The sequence below is a fragment of the Rhinichthys klamathensis genome, unplaced genomic scaffold (assembly GCF_029890125.1).
Source record: "Rhinichthys klamathensis goyatoka isolate OS25496 unplaced genomic scaffold, OSU_Roscu_1.1 h1tg000121l_1, whole genome shotgun sequence".
NCBI classification, from domain to species: Eukaryota; Metazoa; Chordata; class Actinopteri; order Cypriniformes; family Leuciscidae; genus Rhinichthys; species Rhinichthys klamathensis.
Genome location: NW_026606658.1, coordinates 5,013,051 through 5,040,759, shown reverse-complemented (window position 1 = coordinate 5,040,759; position 27,709 = coordinate 5,013,051). Strand labels below are relative to the sequence as shown.

The following is a 27,709-nucleotide window of genomic DNA, read 5'->3' as shown; positions in this document are numbered from 1 at the left end:
GTTCTGGACTACTTAGACGACTAATGCATTTATAGCACAACCTTCTGTGTTCTGCGTCTTTTCAGTATGCGTTGGTTTCAGCTGTCTGCCCTATTATAGTGCGTGCACTTCGCTCGTTCCGCGGATTTATTCCGGACGCTGTGTTTTGTAGGCATGCTTTTAACAGCTGTTCTGATGTTGTATGCACCAGCACTTCTTGCTTCATTATGCTGTATGCGCCAATATTATTATCACTCTGTGATATTAGTCCCGCGTCGGCTCGACCGTGTTCAGGGCGGAGCTGAAGGCGCCGGCGAAGTTTTGGCAGTCTGCCAGCTAGATGCATGATGGTTTCAACTAGGTCCGGTACCTGAACTGGGTGAGGCGGGGCTTTAGTTCTTTGTTGTATTGACCTGCTTCGGCATGTGTAACATTTTTCTGTCAACTCTGCATATATCCGTCGCGATCGATATCGCACGTTTGTCGATGGAGCGGGTTAAGAGCATGTTCTGACCGCATTAGTGCAGGACAAAGCTCTGAGGACATCATAAGTTACACGGACGGATGGTAGCTGTACAAAGTACACAGGCTACATCATAATTTCAATTTTAATGGAGAGTAAAACAAAGGCAGAACACCGTATAATCTGATAGCATTATTTGATAGAACGCCAGCACCGTAACTTCATATTGACGCGCGGCTAAACAAAGGCAGAGTGCCGTAACTCAATATGAGCGTTCCAAAACTAAGCCAAAGAGCCGTAACTGGTGTTACGGTGTTCTGCCTTGGTTTCTCATGGGCTTTTGGAAGTTACGGTTAAGACAAACCATCATTTTCTCGAAAAAACAACGGAATTGACTCAAGATACTTATCCACATGATAAAGGAGGTCTTGGATGTGCCAAAAATATCAATAACTCATTTTCGACCAAAAACGAAGTTACGGTCTTTTGCCTTTGCACGGCAGTATAGCAAAAATGGATATATTTAAATTTGAACGGTAGGACTGGCAATTCTGGAGAGGCTAGCAATAGCAAGCTAGCTTTGAAAGCATATAAGATCCCACCCTCCCTTCAGAGCGTCTCCAACACCACGCCTCCTTTAAAACACATGAATGCACTCAGCAGAGTCTGCAAAGCTTCACGAGACGAGAGTCGGCGTTAATGTGTCAAAGCACATAACATTACAATAAAAATGAATGTAAACAACTTACAGAGCTCAGACTTGTGACTAAAAAAAGACTAAACTGACTGCTTCAGATTTATTTCGGCGTTGATAGTGTTGACATAGAAACGCATAAATCCGAGTCTGAGGACTTGAATCACTCCTAGAAAGTCACGTTACATCTCGTAATTACGGTTACAACATGGAATGAACGCAGCATAAAGGCCAATTTATACTTCTGCGTCGAGTGTACGCCGTAGTGTACGGCGTAGGCTACGCACGTAGGCAATGCCGTCATGAGCATTTATACTTCTGCGTTTAGGTCTGCGTTTCTCTGCAGTACAGTGCCGAAACGCTAGTTGGCGGCGGAGGGTTTTAATGTTCCACTGTGTTTAGATTTCTCGCGGCAAGAAGAAGAAGATTCCTCGCGGCTGTTTTGAGTTTAGGTTACTACAAGCAATGGCGACTGAAAGAGAGCAGATCATGTTGGAGTTGGAGCTTATCGAGGTGGAAAAGGTAAATTTTTAGTTTTTTTAACAGTTTCGCTGTACTTAGAATTTAAAAATGGCGGGCGGTGCAGAAGAACACGCACGGAAATGCATAGGAGGAAACGCGATGCTACCAAGCCGACCAATCACAGATCTTGCGGCCCGCGTCGTCGCGACGTGTAGTTACATTTTTGAGGAGGTGCGCGTCAGGTTACGGCGAAGGGTATGGCGTATGGTACGCGTCTGTGCGTATGCTACGCCGTACCTACTGCGCGCACCCGACGCAGAAGTATAAATTGGCCTTCAGCTTGTTGTTTTGGTTCAGGAGGAACTGTAAAAGGTGGCTGCTGTTTGTTTGTGGCACTGAATGCAATGATTGGACGAACATTTTTTGTCCTGAGACTTCCACAGAAGATAAATGTACATTTTTTTATATTCAGACCACTTCTATTATTGATTGCTATCAGGATGTGAGGAGAGAACCAGTATAACAAAAAGTACCTTTAAATGACCAATGACCCATTTTTAACACAATGAATGTGACATTCATTTGCTTTTGCTACTGTATTCATGTGGTCAGATGTCATGTCTTGTATCAGTGAGTAGTCTTAGGCAATGATATATGTCACTATGGTTACATCCCCTGCACATTGGAGTAGATTGGAGTGTGAAGGACTCTCATCAATCACCACCAACTGTCGGTTCACTGATTTCAAAAGCGATCTCAGAACACAACAGAAAATTAAGTCTATTTTGTCACTCCAAGACCTCTCACCTCTTTTGCAGTGCAATGAGAAGCTTATCTTGTCTGGTTCTCTCAGGGCACGCATACTGGAATGTAACTTCCTGATCAATAGAGTTTCCCATGTATTGATTTGTCGCATGGAAAGTGGCAGTCAGAGAGTTATTAATAAGCAGTGTGGTGCGGTCTGCATCCCACGTGTCCGCCGTGTTAGTGTTTGTGGTAATGATTCATAACAAGCAGCATTGTTATGCTCTGGATGTTCCCTTAGATGAGTCAAGTTTCCCATAAACCACTGCTGCGTACGAAAATCCCATTTCAGGGTTCAAATATATTTGTAATAAAACATATTCATTTATTGTTTATTGAGAGGATAAAAAGATTAATATATATATATATTTTTGCTATGACCTTGTTTTGTAACTTTATTTCTGTGATTTAAAAAATAGTATTTCTCTAACCATTGTTTTATAATGTGCATTTATATTTATAACTTCCTTTCCATGCTATAAACGTCTGTGGTATAGTCTATTTTAAATATTTCAGAATAGCTTTCCATTCGGTTTACTTTTTTCCCTTTGCTGTCTCACCTGGTGCCTCCTCTTCACACCTGTGACTGATTCTCTGGGCTTCCTCTTGCAGTTTTTCATTCTCTCTCACCCCCTCTTTACTCCATGTCTCCACACATTATCTCACCCAGTGCTGTTTGCTCATGCGACCCCTGTTTATGAAAGGGACGCGAGGCTGTACCTGCGTGTGTTTCGACGTGGGAGGGAATGCTGTGGGATGGGATTATTGTGGGATTTATGTTCTTTAAAAAATCCCATCTCCCTGTTTTCATGGTAATCCTTCCATCAGTGTAAATCCAGGCGATTCAGAGCAGGCTTCTAATCACAGCAGACCTCCACTCTGATGCTCTCTGACTGACATGACTTAAGTCCACATTTGTCTTATATGTCTTCAGAAAATCCACCATTTCCCTGCGGCACAGTGAAGTCAACCGAAAACACAATTTCGAGGCGTAATTCTTTGACCACTTGCCAAATTACTGTCTTTATTCTCAAGTATGACTTGATGACACAAGATAAATGCAGTGCAGTGATGAGTCAGTGAGCGAAAACTGGCGATGTACAGACATGGATTCATATGGTGAAAACTACAGTCTACAGATGTATCTTCGTCACCTGTCAAAGTGTTGAAAGGTCTTTCTTTGATGAAGTCATTCTAATATTCACTTAAATGGGACAACAAAACTTTCTTCTTCTAAAAATAATGGAAATTAGAGTTAAAGTGATTAAATATAGCAAAAGATATATGTAATGTTTGATGTAATCAATGACTTTCAATTTGAGTTTTCAAAGTTATCCAGTATCGTCGTGACAACACTAATATGTAAATATACATATGTAGTGCACTAATATATGTATATATTATTTGCTAAAAAATTTTTTTATAAAGACAGTCATATAATTATCATAAATGTTATCATACAATTTCCTACTGATGATTTCTAAAACATCCATACGCATACACACATACACAAAATAATCAAAAATTCATCCTCATTTATAAATCGCATACATTTTGGGTTTTTTTTTTTTTTTTTTTTTTTTTTAGGAAATCATATATAATTAATTCATTTATTTCAGTGACAAAATTATTAACAAGCAGTTGCTCATATAATAAAATGAATGGAAATTGTGATTGTCTATTTATCTTTAAGTTTTACTAAACAATGTTAGATCTCTCTCTCTCTCTCTCTCTCTCTCTCTCTCTCTCTTTCTTTCTTTTACACGAAATTCAAAGATTAATGATAGTGATCCTTGCACTTCAGCTACACAATCCCACTTCATCCCTGTATGAGCTTTGCGCACTGCAGAGAGTCACTCAAGCGTCTGAAGCACAGGCGGAAGCCACAGCACCATATGTTCACTCTGATAACTGTTTTTTTCATCCCATATTTACCATCTCACCTCTTGTATCTCATGCATTGTGCGTTGCAATCTATGTGCAATGTGTTTTTAAAAGGAACGGCATGGCCGGTGTCAGGCCATATGTGAACCCTGTGACGTTAATTTGATCATAAATGATTAATGGGGCTGCTCAGAATGGCATCTCTGTTCCCACTGTGTTGGATGGTGCTAATGATCCTATTCGATACACGTCCTTCATGTCTGTGCAACGGAGTGTTCCTAGAAATCTCATCCTCTGCATGTACAGTATAACAAAGTTTTCAAAATGTATGTCATGTCAGTGTGTAACAAGATAAAAACGCTCACACAAGATGGGTATATCTAGGATCTGCATGTCCTCTGCCAGAATATTGATTTCTTCACTTGCTTCCAGGTATCCTTAGGAGCATGTAACGTCAATATCTGCAAAACACATTTGAGGTCACACACTGCAGGACCTTTTTACACTTTTTGAGTGATACATGAAAGCATAAGCTCGCCTGGTAGTGGGAGCTCTGGTTTGAGTGATGGTGTCTACCACTGCTGGTGGCAGGCCACTTAAGTTGTACAAAATATACTATATGGCCAAAAGTACATGGACAACCTATTAATGGGTTTGGCAAGGTACCTTCCAATTTAATTCATGGTGTTCACTGGCTATCAAAAAAAAAAAAAAGGCAACCAATAAACAAATAAATAACAACAGTCTGTTTATGTACAATATTTTATTTATATTTAAGATATAGCATTTTAGTATACAGAATGCAAAAAAATATTATATACACTATAGTTTCTTTGTGAATTAAATTATTACTTTTACTCAGCAAGGATGCATTAAATTGATCAAAAAGTGACAGTAAAGACATTCATGTTGCAAAAGGTTTGTGTTTCAAATAAACGCTGTTCTTTACTTTCTACTCATTTTAGAGAATCCTGAATTTTTTTATCATGTTTTCCAAAAAAATATTAAGCAGCACAACTGTTTTCAAAATTGATAATAATAAATGTTACTTGAGCACCAAATCAGCATATTAGAATTAATTCTGAGGATCATGTGACACTGAAGACTCAAGTAATTACTCATGAAAATTCAGCTTTGATAAAAAAACTGTTTTTTAAAACTAATGATATTTCAAAAAATGTTATCATATATGTGCGTAAATGTGCAAAATGAAAATGATGTCATAGCTCTTCAATACAAATGTAGAAAAAATTAGATAAAAATAAAGGATTATTGGAACAAGGTGAACATAGAGGAAATATAAGTCACGGTCTATGTTGGATATGATTATGAAAAGATGGATTAAACTGCAGAATTTAAATAGGGAACTTGGAACACATCCTCCTGAGACAAAAGAAGAGATTGGTCAAATTACTCTCTTCTCAGACTCCAACAGGCTGGTGAGGTCATTTAACCACTTCAAATCACCAAATAACCCTGTCCAATTGGAACTACTTGCAGACGTATTCATTTTTGGCATAAAGCAGGGGGGAAAGGCTTGGCAATCCCTCAGTGCTTTCCTTCAGTTGTTAAGTGCTTATCCTTTAGGCTTCAAGACAGATTTATTTTCTGATTATGTACAAGTATGGAGGCCATTGTTGCACCTGCCATTCCTATGAGTCTGGACAAGTTATCGTTGTTGACAACTATCATCACTTACTGAAAAGAACCCCAAAACAGATGTTTCATTTAAAAGTGAAGCAAACAGAAATAAATGAAACTGTAAAGTATACAATAAATAAAAGATACATGTAAATGATTATATTACAAATTATATATGATAAAATATCTAAATGTTGTGATGTTATTTCCATCAAGAGGTGCATCAATTACAGTAGCACTCTGTAAAGTCTCCTCCAGCACATCCCAAAGACTTTTGATGAATTTAAGGTCTGGACTCAGAGGTGCCAATTCATGTGTGAAAATGATTATTCATGCTCCCACCCAACCATTCTTTCGCAATTTGAGCCTGATGAATCTTGACATTGTCATCCTGGAATATGGCCATGATGTGTCTTCCTACATGGCTGTTTAAGAACTGAAAAGTTACACACTCCATCAATAAATGTTAGAAGAACTGTTGCCAAAAATACGTATAACATGCTAGAAACATAATAATCACTGCAATAATTATCCAATGATGAACTCTTAAGCATTTGCCTATTTAAATCTAAACAGCAATGCTTTGTAATTGCAGCCAGGATCCAAAAATACTTTTGAAGTTGGGGACAGCAGTACTGTTAAAAAAGTAATAATCAGCTAATAACTTTAAAATTTGTATGCCTAAAGTCATGTACTTGGCCTAAACTTAATGTGTCTTTGACAATTAGCATAACTGGTGTGTTATCAACTAATGTTGTGTGTTCAAACCCCACTTAGGCTATTCTTGAATGCAACATTGTCACTGAACTCTTTTTAATACGCTAGTAAATATTTGAATATTACTGATATTTATTTATTCATTTATGTTTTTATATTGTTTGTTTCTTTGTTAGTTACATAGTGTCTCAAGTGATAGTATTAGATTTCAAAACATAACTCAGTTAACCACTACATTGATCAGACTGTTATAGTCGGTCATAGTCTTTCCTGGCTTAAAGCTTAACAGTTATTTATGACATTTTTCCTGTGGGAATCTCTTGTGAGTTTTCTTTTTATACACACAATGCCAAAAGCAATAGGGGATTTAGGAGTCGTAAGGCCATCTGTGTCATTAGATGGCCATCTGTGTGTTACCTGACCTCTTAATTCAAGCGACAGAATAAAAAAAAAAATAAAAAAAAAAAAACAACAACAACAACAACAACAACACACTTCAATGGTTTGAAAAGTCCATTATGACAGACTCCATTCAATGCACTGATAGCAGGGTAGGAAGCGAAGGATGGAAAACCTCCTTCATAAGACTGACTAATGCTAATCAACAGGAAACAATTAAAAGCGCAGATTGTAAGGTCAGTTTCTGTGGTCTGTTGGACTGAGTGCAGCTTCCCTTAAATGGATAGTCATTATTAACTCACCCTAATGTCATTCCAAACCTATATGACTTTATTTCTCCCATAAAATATAAGATAAATTATGCAGACTGTTTTATTTTTGATCTGCACTTATTCCCATTTAAAAAGAACGCAAATGCACCATAAACATATCATTAAAAATGGTCGGTATATGTGACTGAGATGTTATTCACTGAGAATCAGCAGTGTATCAATCTTTTAAATTAGATTTGTTCAATAAATTGGTGGATCTAGTTCACAAAACTGCATTGAATGTGTCATCGAATGACTCACTGACTCATTGATTGGGTCTCAGCAGTTATAAGCTCATGGAGGTGAAGTTTGTCATGAAGATCAGTCTGTCTCATTGGCAGCACGTCATGGGAGACACGATTTTGAGTTTACATACAATAATGTTTGTAATTTCACCATTGTAACAAAATAAAATATTACTTAAGTCGAAAACCATCGCTGCTGTTAAACCATTTAGAAAACTGTGCTAAAGCGAGTCTGAGGGAAAGAAAGGGAGGGGGAGGCAAATCCATAGAGACTTTTACCTCCATTGGTTCAAACTCCGTTGAGTATTTGACTTTCATCGGTTAGAGTGTTGTAAAAAAAGTACATTGCAGAGGAGGCTTGCCTCCCTTCATTTAGAACCAATCATCGTAGAGACATAATTTATGTGATAATTTGAACTTCTCCCGCTGATAATCTAGCAACTACTTTAACTATTGAGGGTAGATAAATTGAATATTTAATCACCATTAAATTTGCTAAGCTGTCATTAAACAGCCAGACTGATCTCATGAAATGGCGTATGTATGACACGCCAATTCGTATTTCCATTTTTGGCGTGCTATCAACACGCATAATCGCTTTTCAGCGTGTTTATCAGCTACATGTATTTATCAGCGTGTATCAACAGCTACAAATTAAAAATAAAGGTAGACCCCATGCATGGGATGTTTTTTCTTCAGGTGATAGGTCGGTGAGTGAAATTATATTTATATCGTCTTGCATATGTGTTATGTCATTTTCTTAAAATTTCGTCTAAAAGTGACAAAAAAAACATTTTTAAGCCATTTTAAAACAGACAAACAATCCCCAGACCGCTAACATTTAGTGTGCCTCCTATATTTTAAAACCCACCACCACCACTGATCAGTTTATTGTAGCCTATAAAATCAGATACCTTGAATCATATCGCATGGGTTTTATGATTCCTTTATGTTTCTGAAAATTCTCATCCATTATAATTGCATGGAAAAGCATAACCAGTACACTATTCAGAATGTCCTTTTTCTGTGTTCCAGAGAACAAATAAAGTCATAGATTTGGGACTGACTTTGACAGAATTTTCATTTCTGGGTGAACTATCCCTTTAACTAACCCTCACATCAATACCGGAAAGTCCAGAAAATAAAAAAACATTGTTCCTCATAGTCAACAAGTCTACATGTGATTGTTGAAAATCTTATGAATTGACGGTCTTCATCTTTGCTCTTTGGTGCCCTAGTTTCTCAAACACGAAATATTACACAAAAAAAATCCTTTTGATGAAAAACATAGATAACAATGAATGTGGGGCTAATTACGTGCATTTCTTTCAAGGCCAGGCTTTAGAGATGTCTTTAACTTAACTGAATGTTCCAGATTAATTGTCATTGAGATTCCGAGAATCAGAGGTCAGGGGTGAGAGTTGCATCACCTGAAATATTTACCATAATTGCTTCTTACTCTTCCTTCTATTCTCTCTCCTATCTAATGAAAAAAATGAAAACACACTATAGCATTCCTACCAGGGAAATGAAGATGTTTTACCTCACCATGGCACTACAACCATTTTCAACACAATGCATTCCAACTAGATCTGCTGGGATTTGTCCATGCATTGGGCAATGTGTCTCATGACACTGGAAAGCCAATAAAATAGCAGGAGCCGAGTAAGAGGATAAGTCTTGTGGAAGCAGTGACAAGCACCTTATACACAAAAAGCTTTGTATAACAGTAGATTTTACACAAATTAACTCAATAAATCTGAAATTTTCTCCCCTTAAATAACAGTGCTGCTCTTTGTTAGTAATTCATGACCCATATTCATGTCCTTCCTCCTAAAATACCTCCAGTGGTCAAAATACACAAATGACCACCTATTATTAAAAAGCAATAAATATATTCAGACGGTCGTACTCGCACACAATATAATAAATAAAATAATAAATAAATAATGTAACATAATATAATATAATAATTGATATAAACTCCGTCAACTGCTTTTTTTCCTGGAAATTTCTTAACGTGTAAATGAACATAAAAAGATTTAACATCTGGGACAAACTGACCAAATTTCACTGAAATGGAATGAACAGAAATGGAATAAAGAGTCCCTGAACAAAGGGGGGTCAGTATCAAAAGTAGCAGTCAGTATCTTGACCCCAGCAGTGCATCTCGTCCTCAAGGACTGCAGCAGATTTGTCCGGTCTTGCTGTGAGATGTTACTCCACTCATCCACCAAGGCATTTGCAAGTTAGCAAAGATATTTGCTCTGGCCACATCTGCAGTCTACATGCCTTTCTGCAGCAGGTCTGTGGCATGTTCATGCATGGTGAGTAGGGCTCTGGACATATTTTGTCCTGGTGTTTTTCAGAGTAATAACAGATCGATCTTTAGTGTCCTAAGTTATTGGAACTGTGACCTTAATTGTCTCCCGCCTGTAAACTGTTAGTGTCTAAAGGATTGTTCCACAGGTGCATGTGCAAATATTGTTTATGGTTCATTGAACAAGTATTGTTTAAACTCCTTAATAAAGATCTGTAAAGCTTATATGGATTTTACAAAAATATCTTTAAAATACAGTATCCTGAAAAAAGGGATGTTTATGTTGTAACAAAATAATTTATTAAAAAAATGATTATTTGTATTTTAGGAAAATGAATGCATCGTCAGTAGTGTGCAGCTTGTGTGTGTAAATGCAGTTGTTGTTAATCATAACATTTTAATTGTTAGCTCTGGGGTTCACTGAATCTGCATTTTTTTAAAGTAGCCTATGTCTGTGCTGAGCTGTTTCTAAAACTGAACTGGATAGTTGGTTTGAGAGAGAGAGAGAGAGAGAGAGAGAGAGAGAGAGAGAGAGAGAGAGAGAGAGAGAGAGAGGAGAGAAGGACTGATGATGTGCAGGTTCTTGGCTATATTGATATGAACGTCCTGTTGGCACATATTCACATATGAGCAAACAGGCACACAAGGCTTACTCTTGGTGTGATTATGAAGGGCTTAGCACAGGGCTGTTGTTGTGTTGTATGTGGGATGCTTGAGTTTGCTTAACTGAGCATTCTTCCTCATGCATACTCGAATCGGCACATGGTTACTGGCATTGACAAACTCATCACACACACACACACACACATGTTGGGCGCAGTTGGCAGCTTAGTTCTAGGTTGCAGACAGATAGGCAGAGGAAGACATCCAACACATTCTCATATAGTAATGCTGTTTCTCAGGTTTAAGCTAACTCTTTTTGCGTACCATCTCTGAGCTCCTCTCCCTGCGCCCGCCGTGTCCACTGCGATGAACGCTTCGCGCTCGGTCAGCATGGGAATCCCCACTCAAGTCCCTAACAGCATCGCGGTGAGTGCGGACACACTGGCTCCGTTGAATTACAGCGCAGTGAGTGCGCACAAGCTGATGGAGCTGCCCGCGCTAACCACTACGGTAAGATGATGGAGTTTGTGTTGAACCATGTGTTTAGTGGTAGGGTGCGCACGGATTCCGATTCTTCTGTGAGCGTATACTCTGTTGTAACCAGAGTTTCCGCTAGAAAAAAATGGTGCCGGTCAAAGTGACCGGCAGAGGTTTCGTTTAACGGACATTTTGATGATATGCCGGTCAAATATCGCCTCTTAATTAGTCAAGTTGAGGAAAACTGGAGGCAGGCTATGTAACTTAAAAAATGACATAATCAGGCCGTATGGAATGCAACATGTTATTATTAGCCTAACTTTCAAATAGACGGAAAAAAACATGAACGTCTGATTGGCGTCAATTAACACCAATTGTTTTTTACTATGGTTTCACACACATTCACTTTTTGAAACATTGAGGCACGGATGTACCTAATACAAATAAATAACTAGCTAACTAGTTAACATCTCGAGTTAACTAGCAGATCACTCATTTAGTTCGCTATTAAATAAGAGATCTAGCGCTAAAATCAGTTGTTTTTTAAATCAAGCTGAGCGCTCGTGTCCGCTGCTCTCAGTTGCATGGACGACGCGCTGCGGGAGTTGCGCAATCTTCACTCGGACGCGCGTCTCAATCTATCGCCGTTGCGGAGACTCTACACAGGCGAAGCACTGCTACTTGGGCGCAGAGATATCACGCAACACCTGAAATAAAGCTTGCCACAAAGAACCGGCGAAAGTAATGATTATGCAATACACCGACCTTTGGCTATGTTATAGGAACAGGCTCTACCGTTTGAAAGTTATTAAACAACATCGCATGCTGCATTTCAAATAAAGCGCACGCCTAGAACGGCTGTAATATAGACCTAAACAACGAACGATTGAGTGAGACGTTTCAAATATGGCCAGGCCCATTGATATTATTGATAAAGTTGATAAATTGATAAAGTTGACGATGCAGACTCGCCATCTTCGCAGTGAACGCGCCTATAGAGAGAAATGCACACTCATGAATACATTCTTATTTTTTAATCCAGGCAAATTTGTTGATGAAACATTGATTAAAAAGAAGATTTATACAAAACGAAATAAACTTTAAAGAAAGGCTTTCTACAAAACAAAACTAAATAAGTGGTCAAAATCATGTCTGACCCATTCCAAATGTTTTCCGATATATATCTTATGATCCTATCTTACTCATCTCATGCGGTTCCCTTTTCATATAGCCTAATCAACATAAATGAAATAAAAAAATAATAACATTATATTAATTATAAAAATGAAACGTATATTTAAGTTTTTTAACTTATAATAAGCGTCACACCGCTCCGCTTTGCTCACATGCTCTGGTGTGTAGTCTAATGCATGTGTGTGCATGTGGTGGAGGGGTGCGATTTTCGAATAATAATCAACCCAACGATCTTCGAATATTATTTTTGCTTGAAAATTTCGTTTTGTATAAATTGTATATTAATTTTAATCAATGTTTCATCAACAAATTTGCCTGGATTATTAAATAAGAAGCAAATATTGGACAATTAGCCAATCAGGACACGGAGGCGTCGGCGCGTGCACACTTCTTATAGGCGCGTTCACTACTGCGAAGATGGCGAGTCTGCATCTTCAACTTTATCAATTTATCAACTTTATCAATAATATCAATGGACCTGGCCATATTTGAAACGTCTCACTCAATCGTTCGTTGTTTAGGTCTATATTACAGCCGTTCTAGGCGTGCGCTTAATTTGAAATGCAGCATGCGATGTTGTTTAATAACTTTCAAACGGTAGAGCCTGTTCCTATAACATAGCCAAAGGTCGGTGTATTTTTTCTTTATACATTTTAGGCTTATTCTCAAATTCATATTGTGTTAGGGGGGCGGGATTATTACGCAATTTTAATCGGACAATTTGACCGGAGAGATTTAATTTTGTCGGACATTTCATTTTTTCCCCGGCCAATGTCCGGTAATTACCGGACAACGGAAACCCTGGTTGTAACATATATGATCATGTGTGCTGGATTTTAAGACAGTTGTATATTATTAACGCACACTAAAAATGGAAATAAAATATTGAAAGCTAACGCTTAGAGCGCGTGCGTAATCGGAGGAGCGTTGGGAAAGTTCATCCGTTTCAGCTTGTTTCAGGTGAAAGGGTGCGATTTGGGATGACTCCCTCCAAAAAGGTAGTCAAAACAAAGTACATGGAAGTATTTTTACATGCACGTGTTATGTTTTAAACGCACTTTAGTACGTATCCACAAAAGTTAGAAGTTGCGTGTTGCGTCGACGATCATTCACTTTCGGCTATTTTTTTTAAACATGTTCCTTTCTTATAACTAATTACAAATTTAGTTCCCAATAGGTTATATATATATATATATATATATATATATATATATATATATATATAAGGAGAGGAGAGGAACCTCAGATATTCAGTTTGTCCCTCTAAATGGACGTGCAAGGATTTGCCTTATAAATGTTTAGCTACTTAATCACGCCTCATTGTTACAGCCTGGATGTGCGTGGCATGGTTGCATAGTTGATTCACACACAATAAGTTTAATGAAGCATTGAAACGTGCTCGTGTCAGAAGATACAATTGAGACTTATGTCTTAAAACACCAACAAAGGATAAATCAGGGAACTTCATGCTCGTTTTAATTAGGAACATGACCTAAAATTACTGCATGAAATGATGTTCAAAAGATCGTTAGTTGGAGTTGGAAAATTTCGAAATGAAGATATGTATCCATTCTGTGAAATTATGTCGAGGACTGGAGTTATTGCAGAAATATGTTCCATAGGTATTTGGTAAGCATGTATTTAATAAATTTAGTCTAAAGAGTAAACTAAATATAATGTCATTTCGTCTTTTTATTCCGTGTTTCTCCCCACATGTAGCTACAGGCCTATTAATTCATTTTTATAAATACATTTTATGCAGGTTAGGCACTCTAGTTTGTAAGAATAATTGAAGTGGTACTCATTCCTCATGGTGATAAAATGGAGACATGTTTGGATCAAGTATATGTCTAATCTGTGTGGTGTGCTGGTGTCTTCGTGATAGTATACGCTGCTGGATTGCAGCTGCTCGCTATCACCCGCACACACATCAGACCAGAGGTGTTTCAACTCTGGAATTACTCAGCAAATGAGCTTTACCAGACCTAGACAAAGCAGACTGAGTAAGAATCAGCCATATTCAAATATCAGTAATAAAAGTAGTCCTATAGGATCATGTTGGGATCTCGCACATGGGATTAATTTCTTAAAGAGCTATTCCTGGATATTTCCTGTTTGCCGATTAAAATGAGTACTTGGACATACAGAAAATGAATTCGGGAGGAAACAAAACAAATAAACGATACCATGCATAATGTAGTGCATGAGAGCAAAATTTGCATATCATTTCATCACATGAAAATGATATTGAAATAGCATAATAATGAAGAAGAGCTTTATCCCATTTGAGGGCTTTAAAACCAAATTTTTCTAAAACATAACACTATCCAGGAAAACAAAAACTATTTGCTGATGCTTTACTGACAGTTCCACACAAATGTTAGGGGAATGCGTAGTGCCATATGAATGAGTGTTGTGGCATTTTTTCAAACAGATGGGGGCCCTGTTCCTCTCATGAATCAAGACTTTATTTCTTTTAATATCAAAGCATGCATTAATATGCTGAGGTGATGTGAATACAACGCTTAACCTCTATAACTTCCATTTCCCGGATTTGATATTCTTCAATCCATGTATTATTTTTTCAAACATCAACGGCAGTCATTGTGAATAGTTATTTTCACCCAACTATGGAGCACTAAATTAGGGTATGGAATTATTTTCTCATCTGAACCTTGTGTCATTGTGTTGTTATCCCTGCTGCTATGTACTATTATATTCTGTGTAACTGTTTTCACCTCTCACATATCCATAAAATAGACTGATTCCAGGTGTGGAGAAAATCAATGTGTGGGAGATAGTGATGCAAATGTGAGTTTGAAAAGGAGCTTGAAAGGAAAAGTGAAAGTTCATGGTAGTACAGGGACTACAGATAATAGGATTAAAACTGTGCCAAATACATTTGTAATTGTCAGTGAGGCTCTCACAGTTTGCCCACAGCTAATATTTGATCATCTATCAGTCAAACAGTTTATGTGATGATACTGCTTGACAATTAGCCTTTTTTATATTTGGTTGCATAAATTCCCAAATCCAAAGGCCTGAAATAAAAATTCTGAGATGCCCATGTGGTCTCAAAAACAACAGGTGGAATCAGCTACTTTTTAAAATTTAAATAAAAAAGGCAAAATACATGCATTTGCCCAACAATAAAAACCAGTGAAAATATCAATTGAGCATGTGTTTGTCTTCGACAATAAATGCTGTTTTACTCTGAAATCTTGAAAAGACAATAGTACAGGTTTTTCTGGTTAATTCATAAGGCCAACATGCCCCTGTGCTGCTTTAATGTTCTTCTGGATCTTTGACTGTTATAGGATTTCAGCCTAGCTTGGTATTCTGTTGGGAAGCACTGCTACAAAATGATTTATTACTGTAGCATTTTAATGTTTTTTATAGGTAGACTTCTCCTGCATTATTTGATAGAAACCTATACAATTTCTGAGCGCTGACTCCCTAATGTCAATGAATTTGACATTAAATGTTCGAGCACTGGCTATTGTATTTGTATGTTGTAATACTTTTGGCATATAGATGTATATTTTAAACATCAGAAAGACTAAGACGATGAGAATAAGAGGGAGAGAGATTTAAATAGAACATCTGTTCAAGCTCCAGTGACTTTGCCGTGTCCTTCAATGCTTCCCGACATTAGCATTCTTCTCAACATCTGAATTCATAATTCTCATGGTGGGTGTTCTTTATGTGTCCTGATGTTTCTGTCTGATTTTGCAAAGCTATTTACATGCCTTGAAGGGACATATACAGATCAGACCTCTTTCCCACAGAGAGAGAGCAAGAGTGTGAAAGTATCCTTACATACATAAAAGATATTCACTTTACATTGTTCCATGTTAAAATCCACATTCATTCATGGTTTTTAATGAGCCATTATGGGCCTTTCAAAGTTTGGTAGTTCTTTGTGGACAACATATTGTTGATTCTTTAGGACCACTGCAGTACCATTTTTTATTTATATTTATGCATCTGATAGATGCTTTTAATCTTAGCACCGTACAGTGTAAGGTAAATATTTTATTAGCATGACCTTGACGTTGCTAACGTTATACTCTACCAGCCTTAGCCATTAAACCACTAGTTCACCTCCTGACAAAGACATGGAATACTAATGAAAGATGTGCTGTGTAAGATTTTCCTTCATGTGTCATGTCAGGTAGAGCAATTCAACTGAAATCTTTGCAATGAGATTGTTAGAAAATATATTTAACCCTCTGAAGCATTAATAATTTAATTATAAAAGGAACAATTATTATCTTTTTACTTCAAAACAAGAATATTATCCATCTCAATCTAATTTCACCAATTGCAATAGATGATAATATTAAATATTCCAGAAGTGCTTGGTGCATCAGAAATGTTGAATTTATCGAAGGCTAAATATTCCAGAGGTGCTTGGGGCATCATTTTGTCATAAACTGAAAAAGACACAATGACATATAAAGAGGACAGTCATATAGAATTACTGTAAGACCGTGTGTCCACCAAAGTGTTTTTTTTTCTAAAGCCAGCGTTTGTTTGTTTTTTCAGTTGTTGAAGCCTCGTTTATAGGCCAATCACTGCCAAAACTAGCCCAATCACGTTCCAGGGGGTAAAAATCTACCTTCGGGGTGTGTGGTTGGGTGGTCGCTTCAACCCGCGGACTACACAAACTGCCAGTGACAACAATCTAAAATTAGCCCAGTATCACTGTTACGTACTGCTCCGAGACACAAAGGTTGAGGATCCAAATGCAGTATTTATTTTGAAAGGGTAATCCAAAGACGTAATCCAGATAACAGGCAAGGGTCATACACAAACAAACAATCCAAACAATAACAGATCAGGGCTGAAGCAAAGAGAGAAATCTGAGGGTACAGGCAGAGAATCAAGATAACCAGGACACGGGAGAAACAGGACACAAACACGCTCAGAATTGCAGTACAAACACTAAACAAGACTTGGCAGAGAATGACAGAAAGAACCAGGCTTATATAGGGTGAGTAAACAAGATGATATGAGACAGGTGAAAACAATGAATGCTGATGAGTCCAGACAGAGAATCATGGGAGATGTAGTTTATGAGGGAATGACAATAGTCTGATGTGGAGTGCCCTCTGGTGGCTCTCAAGGGCACTCCAGCAATCACATCCTGCTTGCACAATGACAAATCATTTAAAACAAGGGCCAGAGCAAGTACTTCACATTGTGGCGCCATTTTTATATTCAGAAACAAACTACCTGTGAAATCAGATAGTAACACTTCCACTGATATTCTGCCTCTCAACTGAATGAAGCGCACTCAAACACCTGTGGCTAGTCGTTTTCAGAAGAACATCTGCCATTTTCAGCTGGCTAAAGATGCTTTGTTGGACACACAGCCTAAGGGTCAAAGGTAACATCAGCATCACATGTAGCATCACACCTGGAATGGCTAAAAATGGGTTTCAAAGATCTTTCCACTGTAGTGAAGACACGCATCTGAGGGTTAAATAATGATTCATATGGTAAGAACTAATGAGAAGCCAAGAAAAATGGGTCATTGGTATCAGTTAAAGCATGCAGACTGAAATCATCAGTATCTCCGAGCTGCACTTGTCAGAGTGCTTTTTGAAAATTGTCTCTCGGTATAATGTTATTCCCTAGTAATGTTGTAGACATCAATCAACAGGAATTGTGCAGTTTGAAAACTTTAGTTTGAATTCAACTTCACCTTCCCTCAGGAAAGTTCTTTCAGGAAATACACCCCTGCTCTTTGTGGAAAGTTCTCAGCTTTTGTTGGACTGGCGGAGTAGATAATCTCCCCCAATTTTTTTTTCTTCTTTTTTTTCTCAAATCAGTGGATCAGCCTAGATCAGCCATCCTTTATCACAGTTTCTGCTTGAGAAGTTTGGGGCCGTGGGCTTCAGAGACGTCCCTTACTGATCAGGAATCTGTCAGCTGACGGATTTGTAATTGATTGTGTGTGCTTTGCTCTTATCCAGACTGTTTCTACTAGCCACAAGCTATGATAATAAGTAGGGCACAGACAAACAAGTTCATTCAACACAATCTGTTGCTCTCAGTCTTGTAAATAATGCAAACATATCAATAGCACTTAAACTGGTAAATTGTTTGGATTATTTAAATGTAATTAAATTATTTTGGATCTTTGCTGTGCATTGGTGTTATACTAAACAACTGCGGCCCTAAAATGAAAACCAATGGCATCAATCTCACTCAACTAATGGTACAAATAAGCTCCTTATGCTGTGGTGAAATGTAATTTCCTCTGCTTTATCCATTTCTGTCTTTCTCTCTTTTTCTCCTTGTCCCTGTATATCACTCACTGAATATCTAAGTGATAGTGACATTTTAAGAGCACTTCTCATCTATTTGTGCCGCAGAATCCTCCCTCCAAGTAGCAGCACAAGCTCTCGTTCAAATCCCTCATCGATAGTCCTTACAGAGAAGCACTGACATATGAGGATTAGAGCAAATATCAGTTCTGTCTCTTCAGATTAGGTGAAATGACAGTCGAGGCCATGAACATTGGATACACTGCTTTCTGGAGTCTTCAGAAATTGTGCTGTTGTTTTTTGGGTGGTTATTTCAGTTGAATAGTTACTGCCTATTACTACCATTCAAAAGCTTGGGATCAGTAAGATTTTTTGAATGTTTCTGAATAAGGTCTCTTATGCTCACCATGGCTGCATTTACAGTATTTGATATATATAAAAAGTAATATTGTGAAATATTTGTAACATTTAAAATATCCTTTATTTTAAACCATGATACCAACGAGTTTTTGAAGTTTAAAAGATAATAATTTATTTTAAATTAAATATTTTGTAACAATATAAATGTCTTTACTGTCACCTTTGATCACTTGATGTGTCCTTGCTAAATAAAATGATCAATTTCCAAGAGTTAAATTTGTCAAATACTGATTTTTTTTCTTTTTTTCTGTTACACAGTATATGTTAGTAGTGCAACATGGTCATACAAATGGCACTGTTTGCTGTGAATAAATCTACTCTGAGTTCCCTTAACATGATGCAAAAGACAAGGTAACAGTGAGGCTGTATTATACTTTTAAATTTTCGATTTCAGTTTTGATTTTGAGTTCCTGTGAGTAACACCTGATTCCAGTTATAAATTATCACATTGTAGGAGAGCATCTGTGCCACAAACCATGATTTCTGCAAACCTCCCACTGTGTAAAGAAAAAGCCCAGTAAATGAGAGGCACCAAAATGAAAATGAAAAACACTGCATTCAAGAGCTGTGTGTTTATAGATAGTCTGATTTATGTTTACATGGCTTGCCTACCTGAATGGATTTACAGGAATAGTGAGTGACTTTCCGAATCACGTCTTGCAGGGTGTGAAATAATTGGAAGCTATTTTAATCTGTTGATCATTTGGGTATAGGTTTGTCAATTGATTGATCAACCGATTGTTGAGTGGTAGAAATGAATAACAATCATGGCAGAGAATGTCATTCATTGCAACCTAAACAAAATGTTAAAGTTTGTTTTGGGGAATTGCAACCACATGCGTAATCATGTGCTGCAAACCTTATTGTATTACTTTTGAGACCAATAAAGCAGAGTATCGCTTGTTGGAGTGGATCAATTTAGGAAGTGCTCATGATTGACCAAAGGTAAATACAAGATTCTTGACAAGCTTTACTTAAGCACAATGTTGCCTTCTTTTGGCTTCAGCTTGAACAAGTCTTTTAGACTGACAGTTTTAGGATTTTTCAGATTCTGCACTATTTCTAGATATTAAGTTCATACAAAGTCAGAAGGTCAGATGTTCTTTTGATCATTTTCAAGATCATCAGGTTTAATGCTAAATGTTTTAAACTAAAACAGTGTTTTTGCAGAAAACAAAGTTTTCAGCATTCTTCTTCCATTAGTAGTGGAGGGGGATCTACTTCAATGAGATGCTAAACTTATTTAAGGACCCATTTATTTTCCCTCTCCTCTGTTACAGTATATCATGAGCAAAGATGTCCACATACACACAACAGTGCATTAATATGCCGCTGATCTGTGGCAGATTATAAACTCATTAGTTCTAAAATGTCCTCTTCTCTCACTTTGTATTCGAGATACTGAGCAGTCTTGCAATATCCACTATCTATACCATCTCCACATCCCCTTCTTCAAAGGCTAGCCATAAACTTTATGTTCCAGTCATTGTACAGCAGAGTGTTTTATTTATGAGAAATGTCAATGATTGCCATTATTTACTAGTCTGTATTACTCATCCATTATATGCTCTAACTATAAAAAGTGATGGTGTCAATTCCACTTGTTTTGCTCTGGCTGGCTTCAGCCATTCGAGTCAATAGAGTGGTTCAGTGATTGATAGAAGTATAAATGGATACATTGAGGCAAAAAGTGTCCGACTAAGACGTTGACACTGGTGAATCGAACTAGTGTTTGATGTACTAATTGCCTCTTAAGAACTGAACTTGACACTAGGGCAAAAAAACAAAAGCAGGCACCGCTTGCCATTCTAAAAGCTTTTGTGTTCTCTGTTCCACACACTAATAAGTGAATCCAACAGCACAATCCACTGCGTCTTCAAAAACACTAAATATGTCTGCTTAATTCCATCTCAGCTGGCTATTGATGTATTCAATTTATAGAGATTTAAGGAACTAGGGGATTTGAAACTAATGGTATCTTGGTGAATTAAGATATTAATAACTTTGTACTAAAGGACATTGAAACTTAATAATTGAGTTTTACATTACTTATATTGTCCTTATCTGAAAGCATCTGCTAGCATTCTTTTTTTTCTCTCTCTCGCTGCCCACAGGTGGCAATGGTGCAGGATGTTCGACATCTTTTCCCCACTGTGGATGTCCCAGACCACGCTCACTACACCATCGGCTCTGTCATTCTGGCAGTGGGCATCACCGGCATGGTGGGAAACTTCTTGGTCATGTATGCCTTCTGCAAGTGAGTCCAGTAGGCTATATCTTGTGTGATAGCCAATGAAATTCTTGTTAGATCTGGAGTCATGTTTGCACTGCAAACTGCATATTAAGATTTAGACTGGGTTTTCCCAAACTGAGCACTGCAGGGGATTAATAAATTGATGAAAAGCTAATAGTTAATTACATATATATATGTATATATATATGTATATATATATATATATATATATATATATATATATATATATATATATATATATATAAAATAAAATAAAATAAAAAAACAATAAAAATAAAACACTTACTAAAAACTGCATATGACCATTAAGCTTGCGGATTATGCAAAACATTGGAGTAATCAGTATGCTTGAATACTGAATATCTGTTTGAAGCAGGAGTCTTCTTCTTATTAACCAGCATCATATATAGTATCTTGAACATGTGAACATGCTGTTATATTATTGAAATATTAATTTAAAATCTCAGGGTAAAATATTTATTTTATATAGCCTAAAAAATATAAAAAATCCCAAAGTTTGGGAATCTCACATTAAAGGCCTGTTCTCACCAGCTATACATATAACGATAATGATAACTATATTATATATAACGATATCTTCCTGTTTATAAGTGTGCTGCAGTTTTGTCGTCTGGCACTTTAAATGCTTGAGCTCTTTAAAGCAGGAAGAATTCTGATTGGCTGATTTATCAGCTGTTTAGAAAAAGTGATTCCAAATGTCGACTTTTTTCTTTTATATTTAGAACGATTTTTAGAACTACAGTATATCTTTATCATTATAGTTATTGTCCTTTCTAAATGAGAGAAATCAGGGAACAGAAAATATGATGTTATTATATAAAACCTAATTAATTATTATATATGAATATGATATGTATATAATTTTAGATCCATTCATACAATATATTCTATTTAACATTATTGTATATAAATAACACAACATAAAACACCACTGCCATTGATGAGCTTCTTTTTTCTTTGACAGTTTTTGACAGTTCTTTTGTGCGTCTTTTCAGGAGTAGGAGTCTGAGGACACCTGCCAACATGTTCATCATTAATCTGGCTGTCACTGACTTTCTGATGTGTGTCACTCAGACACCAATCTTCTTCACCACCAGTTTGCACAAGCGATGGATCTTTGGGGAAAAAGGTAATCCAGCTTTCAGAAAATCATGGGCACTTGATCAAACCCATGGTTCATTTCCTGGCATTCATAGCATGCTTGCACATAGAAAGAGTGAGATGTCAAGACAACTTTGCAGGGTATCTTTTAACATCAGATTATCTTCGCAAGACTGATTCCAGTGCAGATGAGAAGAAAGCATAACACATAATGATAAAGGATCTCAGCTGGAGAGGGATTATGCATTGATGCATAACTGTATTCTGGTGAAGGAGAAGAAACGCCTAGTGTCCAGAGAGGTTAAGGCCCCGTCCACACTACTGCGTTTTCGTTTAAAAACGGAGACCTTTTGCTACGTTTGCACCTCCCGTCCACACTAAAACGGCAAAAACGGAGACCCAAAACGGAGAAGTTTAGAAACGCTGCCGATCCGTTTTTCGTTTTGAATCTCCGGAGGGCGTTTTAGTGTAGACGGGTCAAAACGGAGGACTTTAGAAACGATGACGTAGTAGAGGCTCACGCTCGGCTCTATGATTGGGTGTCATCAGTCATGGCGTATATCTTTGCTAGCAGCTGTTGTACAAGTAAATTCTGCATTTTACAACGCTATAACTGCCTACATGCGCCGGAGTCAAGCTATTATTCGAGCGATCTGTGATAATTCCCGTGTGCAGCGGTGGCGTTGACCGTACATGGAGCGTCGGTTTGGGGTTAACCCAGAGCAATTTTATCAATGAAGTTGTGTTTACACCGGCACGCGCATGCCCAGTGTTGGTGAATGGTCACGTGATCCGCGTTTTCAGTCGTTTTAATGTGGACGGAGATCAATTCTAATACGCAGCTAAAACGCTGGTGTGGACGGAGATCGTATTCGTTTTAATTCTCCGTTTCTAAACTAAAACGCAGTAGTGTGGATGGGGCCTAAAGCGTATCTAGAAATGAATCAGTGTTCGGTTAGCTTGAACATGTTGCCAAATCTGCAGGCACTGGAAAAATGTTTTCGGCTCACCAGACAGTAGTCTGATGAATCAGTGCTCAGAAAAATAAGTAGGGATCATTTTGGCTGTTTTATCAAGCTTTGTTCCATGGGGAAAACAGTGATTATATTTTCATCATCAAAGGAAATATAAAATCGATCACATTAAATGAACCGTTTAACACAAGTTACACTTTTTGGGGAACTAACAAACCAAATGTTTTCAAAGTACCTTTTCTGACTCATATGATTTAATTGATAAATGATAATTTTTCACTGTAGTTTCTAGTTTCTAAAATCAGTGGTTTGCTTTCCTGATCAGACAAAATTGAAAAAAGTCAGAGGGGAACTGAATGACTGCTTACAGATTTTTTCAATTGCTAACAAGCATCTGTCAATACTGAAGCCACATTTTCAAAACTCTTCACACATTCAGCGAAACAGAAGTCTATGCGGACCAAACTGTGAATCGTTTTTCATTTCTTTCAAACAAAATGCATTCAATGACCACATTTTCCAAAATCTTTGAACACTTTTGTCATTCATACTTCACAATCTGCAAAACGTCTCAGGTTACGACTGTAACCTATGTTCCCTGAGAACAGGGAACGAGACACTGCGTCAAAGCGCTAGGGGAAACGCCTCAGCGTGACTGATGACTGAAACACTGTATAATCACGACAACATTGTTGGCCGGCGTCAGCTATGACGTCATGCTCTAGCGCGACCCGGAAGTATAAAAGGGGCGCCTAGAGAACATGTCATCCACTTCTTCGTCTGAAGGGACTGTAAAAGCAGACCGGATGCATGGCGACGAAACACAGTGTCTCATTCCCTGTTCTCAGGGAGCATAGGTTACAGTCGTAACCTGAGACGTTCCCTTTCGAAAGGGAACTCGCACTGCGTCAAAGCGCTAGGGAAACGATCTACCCATGCTGCCATGCTGAGGGGATGCTTTAGCAACTATGGCTACAAGCAAAAGCACATTAACTCAAAGTTAAAGCCCCTTACTGCTTACACGTCAGGCTAACAGTAGCACTACTCCCTACGGCCACTGCCCGAGCTCCATGCTAAGCGAGGGGGAACTCCGTGAATCACACAAAGGGCTTGCCAGCTCAAGGGCATGGGTACCACAGCCCGACTTTCAGAGGGGGGTTCCTTTAAGGGAGTACGGCCCAGAGCCTATGGGCCCTATAGCCTGCTACTTTCGGGGGGACAGAGTCAACCCCCATACCAGGGAGGCTATCATGCTTAATGCTGAAGACAACAACCTGCTTAGTAGTGTTATGGGAAGCGGAGGCCTCAGCAGGATGACTCAAGAGCAGAGGAGGCCTGCCCACTTACACCAATGTGGCTCTTCCAGAACTTAATCTCAAATGTGAAAGTCCATAGTGGAGAGCTTAGACAAAGGGCCTAAAAACAACTCTGTTATCGAGAGGGCCCTTTTCTGTACTACTACCTGCAATGCTGTTTGCATGGAGGCCTCAGCAGGATGAAGGAGAGGAGAGGAGGCCTGACACATGTTAGAAAACAGCTACAGGCTCGCCTGGAGGCCTCAGCAGGATAAATCTATCAGCAAGAGGGGCCTGCCAGACTTACACCGGCATCGAGTTTCTTAGAACATCAACCCAGAGCTCAGGGAGCGACGGGTCTAATGACTACTAAAAATTTCCTGTAAATTTTACAGTAAAATACTGGCAGCAGGGTTGCCAGCCAGTTACTGTATTTTTTACAGTAGCGTTTCTGTAATTTAATTTACAGATTTTTACTGTATTCGCTGATTACAGTAAATAACTGTATTTTTTAATTGTTGTATTTTTTTACAGTAAGTTACATGAATCTTTGTATTCACTATATCTAGAGGAAGTATGTAAAATGCAGTATATACAATATATTTTCCTGATTTTTGAATATTAATGACTGGCAGCTGAATTTTAAATGTTAATTATTTATCAACTGCATAAGCTTTAAACAATTGTTTTTAAATACATTAAGTGTTGTATAACGCACAACTTAATTCCCCTATTACTTCACAAAACAAACAAATTATTTAACATCCTAATCTTGAAAAACAGGTCAACATTTATTTAATTTATAACTTTAAAATATGCATGAAAAAAGTCATAAAACAGTGTATTTTGTATTATTTGGTTTTCATTTTTATTTACAAACTTTTTTTTAAAATGGACATGAAATTAAATATTTTTTTAATTACTTGAAACAAATTAGTCGTCATGGCCCTTCACACAAAGAAGAAACACGCAAATGACATTTAAAACCAAAAGTTGACCAAAATGATCGTAATAAAATGATTCTGAAAAAGACAGACACAAATAAATTTTCACCACTTCATTACCAGACAAACATGTCCAAACAACAAGGCCCCAAGTGAGTCCAAAAAACTTTGAATAATTCAATAATTCAATAATTCAAAAATGGAGAATAATTCAGCTCCAGATGCTGTTCCAGCACAGGATGCAAAGAGTGGCTAGAAATATTGAAAAGGACAATTCATTAGATATATTACAAACAGGGTTCTAAATTAACACCCGCCAACCCGCCAAATGCGGGTTAAAATTCATTTTGGCGGGTGTTAATAAAAACTTACTAGCCAGTTTGGCCGGTGATGCATAAGGTTCTGTTCTCGGTCATTTATCCCTCTGGCAGTACTTCCTACATTTCCCATAAACACTGTGCCGTAATGCTACGTGATGACGTTTCATACGCCCATTGGCTGCGCGCAGTTTGCAGTGAAACCAGCGCGAGAAATGATCATGGAAACAAACGGAGCGTACGCGTCCGTCCACCAGAAAACACAAGGAAGATGAAGAACGAGCCAGAGCAGGGAGCAGACTGAAAGAGGAGGAAGCTAGTAAAGTAGCTAAAGTAAAAAGTTAAGATTAAACTAAATGTGGGGTGGTTGGGACAGACTTCTGGGTTTAAATTTAAATGTCGTTGAACGAGAGATAGCCTACGTTATTTTTTTTAAGTTTAAGGTTTTTGTCATTATTTCTTACAAGCTTATACATTAGGCAATAGCCTATACACAACAAGCTTACTATATATCTTAAGGTTTTCTTTTAGTTGAAAACATTAAACAATATGTGTAAACAAAATATATAAACAACAAAAGCATTTAAGCTCAGGCAGCGCAAACGGGGAAAAAACGCAAAAAAAAAAAAAGCAGACTGCGCAGTTATCGTACAGAACGTAGCCTACATACTCGAGTCAGCATATGATTATCGTGTTTATATTGTTTCACGTTCATGTTGAGAAAAACAATAATATCCACATGCTCGAGTGAGAAAACGCGCTGCGCTGACACACAGGCGTTGCAGAGACGCGCGCGCGTGTGTGTGTGTGTGTGTGTGTGCAAAGTGAAGTAACAGCACTTTGCGTTTTCTGTTCTTAAACCTGTCTCCCTCAACGAAACTTAAAGGAAGCATATGTCAAAATCATTTTGCTACCAGAAGATATCGGGGTACAGCTGCTGACCTGCAGTCGTTAATGCAGTGATGGACTGCTTCCTCAGTCGACTGCTGTTTCTTTGGATTTCATGTGATTTCTCATTGTGGTGGTGATATTATGATAATAATAATAATTAACAATTGATTAAACGTAATTCCATTTTGTAATAGGCTATCATTTTCATCTAAGTAATTCCAAACTTCGCGAGGCAGACAACGACATTATGTGATCAAAAACACAATCCACTTGTTAAATGCTCCACCCAGTGCATTTAATTATAACTGCGAAAAAAAATTGAAGAAAAAAAGTATTAGTATTAGTATTTTATTTTTTTAATAATAATTACAGAGCGAAAATTCGAATATTCGTGCACATCCCTAATAGAGATAGATCCCAAACTTGAAATGAAATGTTTGCACTTTCTGTCTTGTATTGTACTTTATATGTGTTTTTCATGCCAACAATGTTAATAAAATTATCAAATGCATTCAGTGGCACTCATAATTTCTCTTATTTTCACCGGAAAAAATTTGGCTAGTGGAAATTCTAAATGGCTGGTAACTTTAGAAAGTTACCAGCCACATTGGCTGGTGATCAAAAAAGTTAACTTAGAACCCTGATTACAAAACATAATGATACAGTCAGAGACAGACAGATGGATGACAGATACAGTTAGAGTCAGATAAAGAACATTAAAAGGTTACAATTAAAGGAAAAAAAGATATTTTTGTGTGTATACTACTTACATTTCAGAAATTCCACTGTAACACACCACTTTGCAGGGAAGAGTGGCAACATGTGGGTTCACTGCAACCTGTTTCTTCTGTACCATTTGTCCTGTTGTTTTAGATGGCAATTTTCTTCTTTGTTCCTCTCTTACAAAACACCTAATGGGTCAGGAAACAGACAATATGTAATTAGGATTGGTTTTAAGTTTTGATGCTTGTAATCATGTTTTTGAAATCTGTTAGAGCAGTGTTTCTCAACTCTAGTCATGAGG

At 37.6% G+C, this 27,709-nt stretch overlaps 1 protein-coding gene across 2 annotated transcripts in view; it reads left to right on the top strand.

Moving 5' to 3' along the window:
- The first annotated feature begins 10,575 nt into the window (after nucleotides 1-10,575).
- The window catches only part of opn4b (opsin 4b), a 35,376-nt gene continuing 18,242 nt past the window's right edge, over nucleotides 10,576-27,709 (top strand). For both annotated transcript variants that reach the window (XM_056255640.1, XM_056255639.1), the window contains exons 1-3: nucleotides 10,576-11,032; nucleotides 21,003-21,145; nucleotides 22,159-22,292. In XM_056255640.1, the coding sequence (XP_056111615.1) occupies nucleotides 10,889-11,032; nucleotides 21,003-21,145; nucleotides 22,159-22,292 (421 nt within the window). In that variant the 5' untranslated portion in view covers nucleotides 10,576-10,888. The remainder of the gene's footprint in view (nucleotides 11,033-21,002; nucleotides 21,146-22,158; nucleotides 22,293-27,709) is intronic.